This window comes from Gadus chalcogrammus, chromosome 4 (assembly GCF_026213295.1).
Source record: "Gadus chalcogrammus isolate NIFS_2021 chromosome 4, NIFS_Gcha_1.0, whole genome shotgun sequence".
In the NCBI taxonomy this organism is placed as follows: domain Eukaryota; kingdom Metazoa; phylum Chordata; class Actinopteri; order Gadiformes; family Gadidae; genus Gadus; species Gadus chalcogrammus.
In genome coordinates, this window is record NC_079415.1 from 26,698,003 (window position 1) to 26,715,704 (window position 17,702).

The window sequence follows — 17,702 nt, forward strand, 5'->3', positions numbered from 1 at the left end:
GACCTCCAATACACACTAAACCAGGGCTGTATGGCCCCGCCCCTCTGCAGGTACGGTGCTGATGATGGCGCTGTGCCGCCAGGTGCACGTCTACGAGTACGTGCCGTCGGTGCGGCAGACGGACCTGTGCCACTACTACGAGGAGATCCACGACGAAGCGTGCACACTGGGCGCCTACCACCCGCTGCTCTACGAGAAGCAGCTGGTGCAGCGCATGAACGCCGGTACCTGTGATGACCTCCGGGTCAAAGGTCGCGTCACCCTGCAGGGGTTCCGCTCCGATGGCTGCATTGCGGCACCGTCCAACCGTGAGATGTGACCCCCCCCCGTCTATCCCAGGGATGCCGTGAAATTAAATGGGTCTCCGAATGTGAGAAAAATGTCGGTGATAAAACTGGTGAGAACGTGGCAACGTTTTTTACGTCCGAAACTTTCGATGGAGGACATGGAGATGATGGGGAGGACACATGATTGGTTCAGAGGAAAACTCAAAGGGAACTTTGTTTGTGAGTATTTTAACACAAAAGTACACTTCCTTTCACTGGGAAGCACATCGACATAATGTGATGTCTGCTAACGAGGTTCTTGCTTGGTTCCCGACATTCTTTGAAACGTTTCCCGTCGTGTTTGCAATAATTTTTTTGGTGGGGGAGAACAATGTGCAATAATTTTATTCTAGGTTCTATAACACCATGTCGGGAATAACAGGTTAAGTCGTTTAGGGAATTGTAATCTTTCACTGTTTAATTTATGAATATATCACAAAGCACAAGTTTGATAACTTCTGGCATTTCTTTGAAAGACTGCGTCGTTTTTTACACCTTTTGTGATAAGGATGGATGGATTTTGCCCCAATTTTTTTTCCGAAAGACCCCAGTGAGCCAGGGTCCATGGTCTTTGTGGAACCGGAAAAATTCCACTTTCATACTGTCAGGAGGCTTTGTAATAGTGTTAGGCTTCATTTTCCCATTCTGACGTAAGACGTCAACAACCAATATGATGGCCTTAAATGTGTGGATACAAAAGACAGTACTACAGACTACATTGGATAAAGCAACCATAGTAATAAATTAATAATAATATACAGAATATTATATTCAGAATTATAATTATTATATTAATAAACAGCACCTTCAACTTCCACACAGAATTCCCTATAAATCTAGAACCTTGATTCACACAAAGTGTGATTGTTGTTTATTATTGTGATGTAAGTTGAAAGCAAGCGACCTGGGACTCGTTTCCCGATAACGACATTCTCACGATGGATCTTGTGATCCATCGTGAATTTCTTTGTCGCGTTTCTCGAAACTCCTCTTGACATGAACGCGCGTGCACTGCGCTAACGATGTCGTAGGATTGTAACTGTCTACTGACACGGTGCTGAAATGGGCTCCGTAGGAGGGGGAGACGCAGGAATGTCGCAGGAAAATTGTGTTAAAAAGGGTTAAAATATCTCCCCATCAAGGACAACCGCAGAGTAGCCTACGAAAAAAATATACTGCAATTATCCTCATCCTCATCCTCATCGTCATTCGCTTATCCGGGGTCGGGTCGCGGGGGGAGCAGCTCAAGCAGGGGGCCCCAGACTTCCCTTTCCTGGGCCACATTGACCAGCTCTGACGGGGGGATCCCGAGGCGTTCCCAGGCCACTGTTGAGATATAATCTCTCCACCTAGTCCTGGGTCTTCCCCGAGGTCTCCTCCCCACTGGACGTGCCTGAAACACCTCCCAAGGAAGGCGCCCAGTGGGCATCCTTACCAGATGCCCGAACCACCTCAGCTGACTCCTTTCTACGTAAAGGAGCAGTGGCTCTAATCCGAGTTCCTCACGGATGGCTGAGCTTCTCACCCTATCCCTTAGGGAGACGCCAGCCACCCTTCTGAGAAAACTCATCTCGGCCGCTTGTACCCGCGATCTTGTCCTTTCGGTCATCAACCAGCCCTCATGACCATAGGTGAGGATAGGAACGAAGATCCTCACCTATGGTACTGCAATTATATGAATGCTAAAGACATTAAAACACAATTGATTAGGCTTAAGCCGACATATATCAGCCCTAATCCTGAATGCACTGTGCGTTTCACGGCATTTTCCCCCCTGAAATAATTCCATATGACAAAAAATTAAAAATAGCTTGTGTGACAACTACATTTATCTTAATGGGCTGATTTCTGAAACATGCTTTGCGCAGCAAAGAGAGCCGACTTAATCTGATTCCGCATAAAGTTTCCTTGATTGATCATTTGATTGGCTATAAAAGACCCTCCGGAAAAAGGGTAAGGCCTCTTGAAAATGGCGGACAAAGGGAGAAAGAGGAGGTCTTTGTTTAAGGCAGAAGAGCTTAACATTCTGCTGGAGGAGGTGGAGGCCAACAAAGGCTTATTATTTGACCGTTTCAAAGGTGCCCACACCAACAAGCAAAAATTAAGAAGTGGGGAGAAATAGCAGAGAGAATGACTGCGCTCACTGGCATCACTAGGTCCGATGTGGATGTCTGAAAAAAATGGCAAGACTTTGTAAGTCTAACGAAAAATAAAGCGTCTGAATGTCGACAGCAAACTACTTCTTTTTTTTAACCCCCCCCCCCCCCCCTCCCCATGTCACTGAACATCCCCGTCAACGTGACCAATCCCCACCATATCCAAGCCTATTGCCTGCTCCTTTTGCCTTTATTTTTTTTTTCATTTCTTTTATTCATTTTTTTTTTTCTTTAATTTCTTTCATTCATTATTTTGTTTAATTTTTAATTGCTTGGGTTATTTTAGGCTATGTTTTATGAGTAGCCTGGATAAGGTGGATTATCTTTTTTATGGAAATTGGGAGGGTGTTGCCCAAATATGAGACGACCTGTGTGTGCCAAATCTGTTCTGCTGTTGATAAGTGTTATTTTCTCACAAAGTGAACCTGTTGCACTAAGGGGCCTGACTTCCACTCAAAGAGTGTACAACTCTGTGAGTTACACAAAGTGATGCTTTGTCTTCTTTCACAACAGAGATTGTAATTTGTTCATGGTATTGTTCGAGATGTGCTTAGGCTGCTGCTGATAGCTTGTTGCCGGCTAAATGTCCTTTTGAAAAGGAAGCCTGTAATGCTGGCTTCAGATGTGGTAAGGCTCCTACTGATAGCTTGTTGCCAGCTTAATCTCTTTTGGAAAAGGATGCCTGAGTCTCTCTCAACACTTACGGCGCCATTCAAACTTGCAAATTAATTTATGTTTCAATGATGTCACTACTAAAAATCATTCTTTAATATTAGCTGTGTTTGCAATTCTCACACATTTGACTGACAAATCTGTAATGTTATAACAACGGAAAATAATAAGCCACTGCTAATGCTCTTATGTTAATAGATACAGCAAATGTTGATCAACCAGCCCAGGAAGTAAGTCATGAAACAAAAACAAAAACATGTAAATGTAAATGTCAAGATTTAGATTTAGGGCGGCAGTAGCTCAGGAGGTAGAGCGGATTGACTGGTAACAGCAAGGCTCCTACTTCAATGTCAATGTCTGCCTGAGCAAGGCATCTCACCCTGACTGCTCCCGTTTCCTGTCTGGTTGACTCTGCCGTCGTTGTGTGAATGTCCAGCAATATTGTAAAGCGCATTGGATAAAAGCGCTATATAAATGCAGTCCATTTACCATTTACCAATAATTTCATAAGGATGTAAATGAGCCGGGTGACGGACAAATCTGAAGTTTAAATATAACCGTAAGCGGTGATTAACGGGGTCCGAGCAAAAGGAAAAATCAAGAACGCACTAATGGAAGATATATAAATATGACGGAAAGATGTTGATGTTCCCTTTAATGCCATACTGTGCCTCGGCTTTCAGGTGACTGGGCTGCAGAGCAATGGCCGATGTCATGTTCAGCATGTTCATAAATGTCTAATCGGGATTACAACTCTCAAACTAAGGATCACCATTACAAGGCATTATCCCATTGAGCCACTGACAAACCTGAAATGTAGCCTCATTCACATGTAGAAAATGTCTATTGATAAGCAGACAACATCCAGAAAACTCCAAGCAAACATTTCTCAAATGAATTAAGGGCTTTCTTAAAAGCAAATACCTGAAAAATCTTTGAAATTCTGGGGAAATTAAACATTTGTTGTGAAGAAGACTAAGGGAAGAAATATTAATATGACAGAGTTCATTATGAAGGAAAAATGGTTAACGAAGAAGTTCCCCTTGATGCCATACAGTGTATTGGCAGTCAGATTCTTGGAAACTGTTGAACCGGAATGTTGATCCCTAATGAATTTCAGTTGCTGTTCAATGTTGTGTTTCTTAAATGAGTGGCAATGACAGAATGTCATGTTCAGCTTATTCATAATTCTCTAATCGGGATTCGAACACTCTAAGGATCACCAGTACAAGGCATTATCCAATTCAGCCACTGACATTCCTGAACTGCAAGAAGCCTCATTCACATCGTGAAAATGTCGATTGATAAGCACACAGCATCAAGAAAACTCCAAGCACACATTTCACAAGAGCATTAAGGGTTTTCTTAAACGAGTACAGATCTGAAAATGTGCACTGTTAATGGTATCCACCTTCTGATAGCTGTATGGTAGTTATACAATAACAAAATGGTCACATAGGGAAAATGGGTTGAGACTGTGCACGTTTTGCTTTTCTATGAAAAATATGCATCTGATTTTAGAGATTAATATGATGAAAGAATTTTGAGTCCAGGTCAATCTCTTAAGGAGAAACAAGGCTAGTTCATGTTTTTTTTAAATAGCGCCACCTTTGGGTGCAGTAACACAATTTAGGTTTATTAGTAGTGGGGGGCATTGGTATCCACCTAATAATAGTTGTATGCTTTTTTATTCAATAACAAAATCATTCACAACATCAAATAACAACATCAAATCAGTCATATAAGAAAAATGGGCTAACTGCTCCAACTTTATTGGCCAATATTTCTCAAATGGAACTAAGTAAAACAAATTCTGATCTCTGATTTTTGTGAGGCTTGGTCTAAAGATTGTATACGGCAATTTTTGGATTATTTTTGTAGCCTGTGAATCTTTTTATCATGTTTAGCTTTAATAAGAAATTGTGGGAAAAGAATACATTGTTAGGGTTTTATAAATGTGTCTGTTTCTAGAGATTAATATTCTGAAAGAATTTTGAGTCCAGGTCAATCTGGTGAGGAGAAATAAACCTAATTCATGATTTTTTACAATAGCACCTCCTTTGGGTGCAGTCGACTTGCGGTATAGGCTGCAGTATGACTTTTACAGATAGGGGCCAAGCGCTCTGACCCCTAATAATGCCTGAAAATCATAAGTTACTGCTAATGCTCTATGTTATAGATGCAGCTATTCTCACCTGCTTGTTCATGAGGATGTAAATGAGCGGGTTGATGACGGTGCTGCTCTTGGCCAAGATGGAGGGCACCACGCTGGCCACCGGCGTGATGATCCCCGGCCGCCCGAAGGTGGCCATCATGGCCACCACGCCGTACGGCATCCAGCACAGCAGGTAGCACACCACTGTGGTGAGCACCATGAACAGGATGCGGAACTCCCTCCGCCGCACCGCCGACCGCTGGATCCGACCCACCTGCAGCGGGGGGCAGTTAGAGAGATTCAAAACGGTTGAGGTTATTTTTAGGTTCGGGGTCTTTTGGTGTGGTAGGCACTGTTGTGCCTGAACGCGTTCATTGAACAATAGTTCATGAACTCGTTCCTATTTTGGGCGAACGTGAACTGAAACGTACTGTATTACTGCCTGATGAACGTTACTGTGAACTTGTTCATTCTGGTGTCTGTGAACGGCACACTCACACGGTTTAACTTCGTTCAATATGGGGATTATTTGTTTATCAACACGGCGGATGCAAGCGCAGAATGATCGTCAGAATAATGTTTTTGACCAGTTGCCGAACAGAATGAGATTTACAAAATGTGCTAAAAGTGCAATAAAACACGAAATACACTGTGTTTCGCTACGATACTTGATTCAACCACTCTATTTCATCCTAGACAAACCAGAAAGGGGGCTCAATGTTCAAATTAACGGAAGAAAATAATGGCTCACAGCAACATATTGAAAAAAAGAACTATGAACTAGTTCATTTTTGGAACTGAACTTTGAACTAGTTCACGTAGAAAGTGAACATTCCCAACACTGGTTGTAGGCGCTATGGTTCTTTGCAGTCAATGGGTGGCCATCTTGGTTCTAAAGGTGTTAGCCATCATGGTTCTAAACACTAATATTCAGATATTAATATGGCTCACACTGACACCCATTACATTCACAGTAGATAGACAGACACTACCAGAAATACAGTAGGTATGTTTGCTTTTTTTCTCCCCTTAATACATTTTATATTTAAAATGTTAAATTACTTTCAATGCCACAATTTCTATTGATTAAGAAAATGCAAAACGTAGTTGAAGGTAGGAAGTTATAGGATAAAAGCTGTGGTTCTTTGTAGTCAATGGGCGGCCATCTTGGTTCTCTAAGCAACAGCCATCTTGGTCCTAAAGGCTGGCTGGGTGGGAAAATTGAATGTTCAACTTTCTATACATAGATGGTGCATTGGGCTTTGGATTATTCGTTAACGTTAAAAATATAACAAAAAAAAATACAAGTAAACATAATAGCTGCGTTTTTGGATAAAACACACTGAATTTTACAGCGCTTTCTTTTCCAGAGCAATGCTCCTGATACTGATGAAGAGGACACAAGCAGGACTACATTTGGTCAGGTAACACAGTCTGCTGACATTTGCACTGAGGTTCATTTTCCAGTACAAATGTCTGTGCCATCTGTAAAAAAGACAGAAACGAGCTGTGGGCATGAAAATGGTCTATAATCCATTTATCCTTCAATATCAAAATTGGTCAATGGACATTGTTGATGAACGAGTCCACATATCCAAGGCGTTCTTGCACCATTCTAGAGATACATGGATTCGCACTGCAGAGTGTGAGTTCAGGGGTAGATGTTTGTTTAAGTCAGTAGTTCTCAACCTTTTTTGAGCAAACGCCCCCCTGACCTTACCCTGATCCTCTGGCGTCCCCCCAATAAAAAAATAAAAATAAACTAACAACACCACTCACACTCGTGTTATATTGCTTAAAGTTGTCATTGCATCGTTTTTCATTGATTTTGCGTTCGTCACTAATAGCAATGAATGCCCAATGAGTCGGTTTTGGTGCAAAAAATATACAAATATTCATGAATATTAATGACATGCAATTAAACTTCCAGAGCGACAGGGGCGAGAGAGAGAGAGAGAGAGAGAGAGAGAGAGAGAGAGAGAGAGAGAGAGAGAGAGAGAGAGAGAGAGAGAGAGAGAGAGAGAGAGAGGGGCCAAGAAAGAAGAGTTGAGGAAGAAATGGTTGGATTGAACATTCATTCACCGTGACCGCGGTGCGGGCACTCCCGCGACTCCCGGCCGCCACATCTCCCTCGGCACCCTGCGGCCCGGGCACCGTGACCTTGGGCACCGCGACCACTCCTGCGTCTCCCGCGACTCCCGCCATGCCCCGTGAACAAATTAATGAATGGCCCGGGCACCGCTGCCCGGGCAACGCGGACTCCACGAAAACAGATCGCACGCAAAGGCCCATGTATTTTGTATTTGAAATGCAACAGTCTTTTCGTGGAGACTACGCTTTGAGCTGGTGGAACTGAACAAGAGGAAGGAGGAAAACGGGCTATGAAACAAAATTATATATTTTTTTCTTGCTATCGGCCATGTTTGATTGCTTTGCGTTGGTTATTGAACTGTTAACCCGCAAACTTGGGTTATGTTTATCAGCGTTACTATAGAGATCATGACGATAGCTGATGTAACTGGAGTCCGGGCGTGTGCAGGACCGAACCGCACTGTATTATCACTGTTCCACTGCGCATAGACCGTAAAAAGTAGCTGAGACGGTAGAGGGATTAGAAACCAATAAATGAAAATACGCTATGTATTTCAGGTAGCCTATTTCTTCACCCAAATCTTAAAAAAAAAAAAAGAAGAAATTAAATCCCCCCCTAAAAATTGAATCACGTTCCCAGCGCCCCCCTAGGTTGTGCGAACGCCCCCCAGGGGGCGCTACCCCGTTGAGAAACCATGGTTTAAGTCAAAGCACACAGGTCTTCTACAACCCCCCTAAACGTTTGTTTTCAGAAATGTAAAACTCATCGAGTGGTTAGTGGTGTTCTCTGATGTTCATAATCAAGTATCGTAGCGAAATATAGTTTCTGTTGTGTTTTATTTGGTATTTTGTAAATCCATTGATACGGAAACCGGACCAGAACCGGAAACGGTTGTATTTTTTTTTGCGCGGTTCTCCGTTGTTTTAAGGACAGGTTTATGATTGCCCATAGCCAGCCATTGTGAAGCAGGCAGGGGCGATTCGAAATTAGCCAAATACCTGAGATAGGACCAATATTATACATTTTGTGTGTTTCATCCTAGACAAACCAGAAAGGGGGTAAATGTTCAAAATACCAGAATTGTCCATTAAGCAAACTACTTTGACTCTAGAAGATCACTGAGGATTCCAAAGCCTGGCGTTTCTGTGGATCTGTACCTTTTTAAATAGCTCTCTGATAATAGAGCTATTTTGCTTATCTCCATGGTGATCGGACGGCTGGACAGGTTCACAACCGGGAGCCAAGAAGGTGTTCAAGAACGATTTTGTAACAAACAACACGTATTTGACTTTCATTTGAGAACAAGCCTGTGTGTCCAATGTTGTGAGTATTCCCTTGATGGAAGAAGTCAGGGTTTGGGCATAGTCAGGCTATATCTTCAAATCTTAGCCTTAAGCTCCTGCTCTGGCCACTGGTGTACGCTGCATACCTTTTTTTAAACCCAAATGTGGAAATTGAGTCAAAATATGTGTGCGTAAATAAGCCCATAGCATCAAATTCTCATTCCAGTATGGTAACCAAAAGTGACTTGTCTATCGACGTGGTGAATCATAATAATATTATTATGGTAATATTTGGTACATTTGTGGGTTTATTCCGATCACAGAATTACTTTGGGGCGAGTGTGTTTGTCGTACAACCTAGAGCCGAGGTGTGTGTGTGTGTGTGTGTGTGTGTGTGTGTGTGTGTGTGTGTGTGTGTGTGTGTGTGTGTGTGTGTGTGTGTGTGTGTGTGTGTGTGTGAGTGAGTGAGTGTCCCAAACGTGGAATGGGTATACCCTGCTACCAGGCTGACACACCTCCTCAGCATGCTCAACAATGATGATGCCACTGTCAGAGAGCTTGCCAGAGCTTCCCTCATGCTAGACCTCAGGAAGAGGAAGGTCCCTCTGGCCAAAGCAGGCCAGGACAGCTTCTTAGGCTTCGGGAGGAAAAGCAGCGGGAAACTGGACACACAAGCTGCAGGCTTTGGAGTTTGGTCGGACTGGCCGGACCTAAATTATCTGTGCAACAGAATGACAGTCAAACTGGAATGGATACAACACAACTCACACACAGCACCACAGGCATCTGATGCAGTTGTCACCGACACATCTGTAACCGCGGAGGCAACTGTATTTCACAATGAGGCGTAACACATACTACAGAACACAACAGCAAGGAGATTTCTCCTTAACATAAAACAAACGGAGACCAAACAACCCTGGACTGGACTTAGAATGCAGGGAAAGCTAGCATGCTTAGACTTTGCCGACCACTCTGCTTCCCACTCCATGTACAAAACTGGGGCCGTATTCACAAAGGATCTTAGGGCTAAAAGTAGGTCCTAACTGGCGAATTTAGGAGTAACTCCTAAAAATAATGGGCGTGTAACTCTTAAATTTAGGACTCCTAACTTTTTTCACTAAGAGCAATTCACAAAGTATTTTAGGCCTAAAAGTAGCACCTAAGTCTAGGAGAGCTTAAAAGTCCTCAAGAGGACTCCTAACTCAGTAACCTATTCACAAAGAATCGTAAAATGCCTGCGAGACGAAATGTTAGGGTATTCAACTTGTTGTGGAGTTAATGTGGATGCAATAACATCCCCGACTAACAGGAATAATCCGATTAGTCCCGAAATAAAATGTTTGACCACACTACGTTATTTAGCAACAGGGGAAATTCAACTTTGCAATGCCGACGATTTAAAATTATCGCAACCATCAGTCAGCCGTGCCATAAACTTTCCTTTGGACATTCAACAATTACACAGGATCAAAGCCAACTTCATGGCAATTGCAGGTATGCCCGGTGTGGTCGGTGCTATTGACGGGACGCACATAAAAATAATTGCGCCATCAAAAGACGAGGACGTGTTCGTCAATAGGAAGAAAGTGCATTCCATCAACACGCAGGTTGTTTTTGATGCAAATTTTAACATAGCCTACTGGATGTTTTTGCAAAGAGGCCTGGATCTTCAGCTAACCATGATTCGCGCATTATAATGGTGAGCGGTCTGAGGCAGCTTTTTGAGATGTACCAGTTGGGTGTCACTTGCTGGGTGACATGTGCCTATCCATGCAAGACGTGGCTCTAGACACCCTTCCTCAATCCACAACCGGGAGCACAGTTAAAGTATAACATGTAAGTGATTACGCAGATTACGCTTAGTCCTATGCGTAAAACACATCGTATTGGCTCTTTCACGCCTTTTATTTGTTGAATCCATATTTATTATTGTTTACTGATTTCTTCCATATATGCTAGAGCACACAAACATACACAAAATGTTGTGGAGAGAGGAATTGGGCAGATGAAACGTTGGTTTCATGTCCTCCACGGCGAAATACGCCTCACCCCAGAGAGGGCAAGCACAGTAATCACTGTATGTGACATTCTACACAACCTCTGCAAGAGGAGGAACATTCCACAGCCAGACGATGATGATGATGATGATGATGATGATGATGATGATGATGATGATGATGATGATGATGATGATGATGATGGCGATCAACATGACAAGGAATTTGGAAGTGTGGAACCGAGTGAACAGACATTTAGGGATCACTTTTAAAACACATTTTAGGTAAACACCTTGGCACAAATCAGTCAACACTTGGGTAGTTCATAACATTTATTTTCTTTTAAATTTTACGCATTTTTATTGCTTGCTTTCTCTCTCTCTTGTACGTGCAGGCTACAACGTCATTATCGTGGTCTGCAAAAAATTGTCATCATGCGTGTATTCTGCTAACTGCACTATAACTACTTAATAGGAATTCATTTCTAGCCTAGGCTATTTCCTTGTTTTTCGGTGATTCAGTGGGCACGTCTGAACAACCAATCACCGAACTGACCGCTTCTAAACTCGTGCACGAGAATTGACGTAATCCATAGCAACGGCGCGTCACTCTTAGTTCACTCTTTGTGATTTATCCTTAGTAAGAGTAGGTCTCAGCGGCTTTGTGAATAACTTGTAAGAAAAAACTCCCACGTAAAATGTTTTAGCGCGAGTTAGGAGCACTCCTAGCGGTAAGATAAAATGCTTTGTGAATACGGCCCCTGATGCTGTTGGGGATGACATCCTCTGTTTTCACTGCCAAAGCTAGGCTGCAGGTGCTACCTACGAAATACATCTGGCATTATGGTAACCTGCACACCACCATCCACACTGTATAATGCACTCTGGCCATCAACTTGAATCAGTTGCCCATGTTGTGAATGGCTTTACTATGTACAAAGGACTGTATATTGCACGCCATGACCGACTTGTCGATCTGATTTCCAGCAATGTTAAAGAAGTATTTCTAGAAAATGTGACCATGTACAAACATTCACGCATCATGCCGGAATGGTTTAACAGCTCTATTGATGTGATGTGTAACATCCCCAATACCCCTGATGTTGTGTTTTTAAACAGAGACAGAAGGGAAGTGCTCTTACTTGAGATAGGCTGTGTATTTGATCTGTACATGGAAATTGATTTCAATGATAAAATCGTTAAATACCAGCCCATTCTGGAAATACTAAGGGACCTAGGCTACCAATGCAAGCTAATAGTGTTTATTTTTGGAAGCTTGGGGCATGTCCACAACCGGGTTTTCAGTGGGTTAAGGCTGGCTGGGCTCTCCAGCAGAAAATCTAAACAATTAGCAAAGTTCTGCTTCATATCAGCAGTGATAGGCAGTCTGGCAGTGCGGCGCAGGAGATTTTTTTTGTACCCTTGTACAAAGACCTATCTTATCTCTGAAATATTTGAATCCTGTCTGTAATTTGATTGGAATTAAATGTGTGTGTGTGTGTGTGTGTGTGTGTGTGTGTGTGTGTGTGTGTGTGTGTGTGTGTGTGTGTGTGTGTGTGTGTGTGTGTGTGTGTGTGTGTGTGTGTGTGTGTATGTGTGTGTGTGTGTGTATTTAAGTGAGTGAGTGAGTGTATTTGTGTGTGTGTGTGTGTGTGTGTGTGTGTGTGTGTGTGTGTGTGTGTGTGTGTGTGTGTGTGTGTGTGTGTGTGTGTGTGTGTGTGTGTGTGTGTGTGTGCTCCCCTGACTATTGGAAAAATCCCTAGAGGAATCTCCTACAGGAAATGTAATTTCACACGCAATTCATACACACACACACACACACACACGCAATACACACACACAAGCAATACACACAAGCAATACACACATAAACACCCTCTCCACCCTCTCTACGACCACATCAACCCCCACCCCCCCCTGCCTCCACATCCGACAACGTACCTGCTTGACGACGTAGAGGAGCCGGGCGTAGCAGTACACCATCAGCAGCACGGGCACGGCCAGGCAGAAGAGGAAGAGGCACACGATGTAGGAGTGGGAGCAGGGGCTGTGCTCGGTCCAGGTGACGGAGCAGCTGGTGCCGGCACCCTCCAGGCCGTAGCTGCTCCAGCCAAGCAGGGGGGGCACGGTCCACAGCAGGGAGTAGATCCAGGCGCCCGCCACGGCCGCCAGGGGCTTGCGGAAGTCGGGCGCCCGCTTGTTGCACACGGTGAGCGTGCTGTAGCGGTCGTAGGAGAGCAGTGCCAGCGACACCAGCGACACGATGCCTGTAGGGGGGGGTAAGACACAGGGAGAGAGAGAGAGAGAGACACACAGGGAGAGAGAGGGAAAGAGAGAGAGAGAGACAAAGACACGGAGAGAGACAAAGACGATATTTTGAATTTAATGATTTATAAATTGACTTCTTGTATGTAACTGTAATTGTATAAATGTTGTGTTGTAAATATTTCTAGCTCATGCCAATAAAGCTTTTTTTAAGTTGAATATGAGAGAGACAGAGACACAGAGAGAGAGGGAGCGAGAGACGGAGAGACAAAGACAGACGAAGAGACAAGAGACACCGACAGAGAGAGACACAGAAAGTGAGAGAGGCAGAGACACAGAGACAAAGAGGGATATGGAGACAGAGACACAGAGAGAAAAACAGAGACAGAGAGAGAGAGAGAGAGAGAGAGAGAGAGAGAGGGAAAGACAGAGAGGGTGAGAGAAGGGGGAGGGAGAGAGTGGTGTATCCTTTTGACCCCTCTACAAGTGGATTGCCTGAAAGATGAGGGTTTGGGTCCTGAGCGTTGAGCTGTCAGGGTTTCATGTATTGTTAATGTTATGGATGTATGGGTTTGATGGACCAATAATCACATTGTTTTCCACTTAAATATCTAATTTGATACTTAAACAACTCCAATAAAAAACTAACGCAGTCAAAGATGAAGAACTGTGAAAGCAACAAACGCAGAAACCAAACGACACAATGAATTAATCGTAAATTAAAGAACCGCCTTCTGGTTTCCACTTTCTAGAAGAGGATAGCTAAGGGAATCGTGTGTGTGTGTGTGTGTGTGTGTGTGTGTGTGTGTGTGTGTGTGTGTGTGTGTGTGTGTGTGTGTGTGTGTGTGTGTGTGTGACAGCGCCTTAATCGCTGCAAACGCATGACAGGTCCCAACGCCCATTGTGCAACCTTGCTTCTCAGTTTGCCACAATTTTAATGTTTAAAAGGTTTTCCTTTTCCCTGCAAGAAGACATTGCCGTCTAATCTGTGTCATCACAAGCGGGCTGTCGAGCCATAGAGGAATAGCGATTGTATTGTGTTGCTAAAAAACATATTTTCTTAGTGGGAGAGTCAGTGAGTGTGAGTGAGCTTGAGTGAGTGTACCGGTACGTATGTCTCTACTTCAGGTTGGCAAAATGGGGCCCTTTTTGCGAAAGGGTAGCAAAACTTTTTCCTACAACCTTCAAAGGGCTGGCCTAATCCTCCTCTCCCACAGACCATGTCCAGACGAGGGGAGAAATAAGTCAGATAAGGAGTAAACCACTCAAGATGCAAGAGATTATCATTCCCATGCAGCGCTCGAATCCAACCCAGCAACATTGTATGCTTACTCACTACGTTACGGCGTTATTCTAATGACCTCTCGGAAATAGAGGCGACAACTTTGTGCGAATGTACATCATAGCAAGATAATAACCCTGAAATCCAGCCCTTAATTTGTTGCACTAATGAAGCAAAGGTGGCGTTTTATAATGAGCTCTGCACACGCAGCACAGAGAAGTCTCAGGGAACCACAGGCAAATTTGTATGATTCTGCGGAGGCCGTTCCCCGAAGAGGACGATCAGCGGACATGATGTGCATTAGCATACGCTCCTGTGTCTTGGGAGTGGGAATAAATTACAGATTAGTTGGCACTGTGAGATAATTAACCTGAACGCCATGTTTCCTGCTCTCTGACCAAAACGTGACTCCATGCGGGGAGAGAATCTCGTTGGACACCGCGGCACAGAGGGGAATGTTGCTCGCCTTAATTGGCGAATGATTTGCCGCTCCAAGAGAGGGATTCATTCGTTACGGGGTATTCTAAAACAAGGGTTATTTTTTCACTGAAAACATACAGTATATTATGAAACAGATTGATATTAGCATATATTGTGAAAAAAGTATCCACAATAAGAGGTTGTTAGGGCAAAATATTTGGCTGAACAAAACACAGACCCTTAGAAGACTAGTTTTGATAAAATTTGAAGGGGAAAATTTACAATTATCATATATCTATATCTATCCACTTACATACATGTTGTAAAACTAGGTTTTTGAATTGCAGAAATTAAGACCATTTTAAGATCCTTCTACAAGCAGATCATCTCAATGATGAGGGTTGGGGCCTGATGTGTGTTGAGCTTTCAGGATTACATCTATTGTTAATGTTATTTATATATGGGTTTTATGGTCCAATAATCACATTGTGTACCACAATAATGTAATTTGATAATAACTCCCATGAGAAACTAAACCACAGTCAAAGATGAAGAGCTGTAAAGGTATACAACTGAAGAATATCAAACGACACAAAGATTAGGCATGATGAATCGTAGAATAAAGACACAAAGATGGATATACTGATCTTTCTAATTTTGAATCAGTGAATGCGTTTACCGAAGACTGTTTTAAGTAATAATAAAGATTTGCAAAAAATCTGCAAGTTCCGCAACCCAGAACCTGATATTGATCTCACTACGACATATGCGTCGTGATTAAAGGTAAAGACTTGTTCTACAAAGAGAAACACGTGACAGGATTAAACTGATTTAACGAGGAGCGGCTATGTCACAGCCTTGGGACTCCCTCCCCATCTTGCAAGTTCACTTCCAGCCTTTCTCCACAGATCAGTCTGTATTATTTTAAATCAGCCCAAATGACAAAAAACATCAGACCAATCAGCGCCCAGGGGAAGGAGTTTTGTTCACGATGAGCAAGAGCAGCGCAGTCTACTATATAATACCAGACCCGTCACAAGTTACTTAAAAGTTGGTCAGTGCGCATGTGCCAAGCAGCCTGCAGCTCACACAAACACACACAGCACGCACGAACGCACACGTACACCGCACGCCCGCCTGCACATACACACATACACATCGCATACACACACACACACAAACACAAAAACACACACAAACACGCACAAACACGCGTGCGGTGACGCAGACGTTTCAAGACAAAGGCAGCACAGGACACCTTATACACACACACACACCGTACACAAGCATGCACACACACATGCATGCCAAGAAACACTGCTGCACACACGCGCGTGCGGACGCAGACGTTGAAAGACAACGGCAAGATCGATCCCGCATCCCGCAATGTCTTGCGATATTGATATCAGTACAATACATAGTTTTCAGTCACGTGACTCACGCTGACCCCTGTAGGGCAAAAAGCCGGTTCCAAGATGGTGGCTAACACTGGAAACGCTGGAGAACAACAACACAAACCTGTCAATTTCCAAACGGTTTCAAGGCACGAATATTTAGATCATCTCTCCAAAGGAGAAAAGACCAGATATATGTTTAAACTGCAAGTTTTGGGCACTTGCGACCCATACACGGCAGGTGGACGTTCCAACAAGGGCGTGACGTCACGTGAAAACGATGTATAAAATAGTTTTCACGCGACGTCACGCCCTTGTTGGAACGCCCACCTGGAGGATAAAAGACACTATTTCAACTGCCTGTCCGGTACATTTTTTTTACTAGCTTTGGCTTAACTTTTGCCAAAATGCCAGATAGTTGTTGTGCAATTGGCTGCACAAATCGACGAGGAGACAAGCCTGGGTTGTGCTTTTACAGAATCCCGTCTGAGAAAGAAAACTCAGAGAGGAGGAGGTTGTGGATATGTGCCTTGAGACGTGCCTCCGTCGCTGGGGAGAACAAACAATGGCAACCGTCAAAGTACGCACGTCTTTGTTGCGAACATTTCATCAAACGTAAGCTTAAGCTCGTTAGTCAACACAGTATTTTAAATATTGTATTGTCAGTCATTATATATTTACGTATTCGTTCTGACAGGGTTTGCTTAAGTGGACCTATGCACCCAACTCCAGGGGCCTTGCTAATAATTTTCAGTCTGAAAAGATAACAGTCAGATGTAGGAAGGGGGGAGGGTTTTACCAGTTTGCATGCAGTGTAAATTTTCTGAAAATTCAGATGATATTATTTGTTTAAGTCCTTTTATTTCATGAATAAATTATTATGGTAACGTTAGTTATATGAATGAAGTCTGTAACAAGCAGGTGAATATTTCACGGAGGGGCGGCGACAAATTCGCTCGAGTTGAAATATTTCAACTTTGACACGAATTTCGCGTGATGACAGCCAATAAGCGTTCAACAGCGTGGCCACTGAGTGACATGTGTAACGTAACAGCCAATCAGCGTTCAACCGTCAAACTCAGTGCAGTGCAGTCCGGGGTCAACTGCAGCATGGAGGAGAAAGTGATTGTTGCCGTTTGCGACTCTCGGAGCTCTATATATAATAGTATATAATATAATATAATTGTATACATATTATCACCACCAAAAGCTCAGTGCGCCTCTGGATGGCCGTAGCGCGGGGAGCTCTCACAGGGATTGGGCTTCTCGGGGTTTGTTTACCAGCGTTGCTATGGGTTCCAGTCTTGTGTGTTCCAACGGTTTATTAGGTAGGCCTATCTAATAAATGATGTCTTCCTGCGCGCCTTTCGCATGATTTTAGACTTGATGATTTTTGGTTGAGTATGTCGGGATTTTTTCAGTCGCAATTGGTTTGCACATTTTTAAAAGTGGTGGGGACAAAATTTGTATTTTAAATAGTGGTGGGGGACATGTCCCCCCCGTCCCCCGTAATCGACGCCTATGCATGCACACATTCACACACACAGTGAAAACAGAGCGATGGAAAATTTAAGCAAGAATGTTTTTGCCCTTTATGTCTAAGTCACCTTTGGCTGCTTCCAGACACATGTGTAAGTACTGATATTCTCCTGCTAATC

General features: G+C 43.4%; 1 protein-coding gene across 1 annotated transcript in view; it reads right to left on the reverse strand.

Annotated features, from left to right (window-relative positions):
- The window catches only part of tmtops2a (teleost multiple tissue opsin 2a), a 57,712-nt gene that overhangs the window by 9,162 nt on the left and 30,848 nt on the right, over nucleotides 1-17,702 (reverse strand). The window contains exons 2-3 of the mRNA XM_056588375.1: nucleotides 12,625-12,950; nucleotides 5,350-5,583 (exon numbers count right to left, since the gene is read on the reverse strand). Of these exons, the coding sequence (XP_056444350.1) occupies nucleotides 5,350-5,583; nucleotides 12,625-12,950 (560 nt within the window). The remainder of the gene's footprint in view (nucleotides 1-5,349; nucleotides 5,584-12,624; nucleotides 12,951-17,702) is intronic.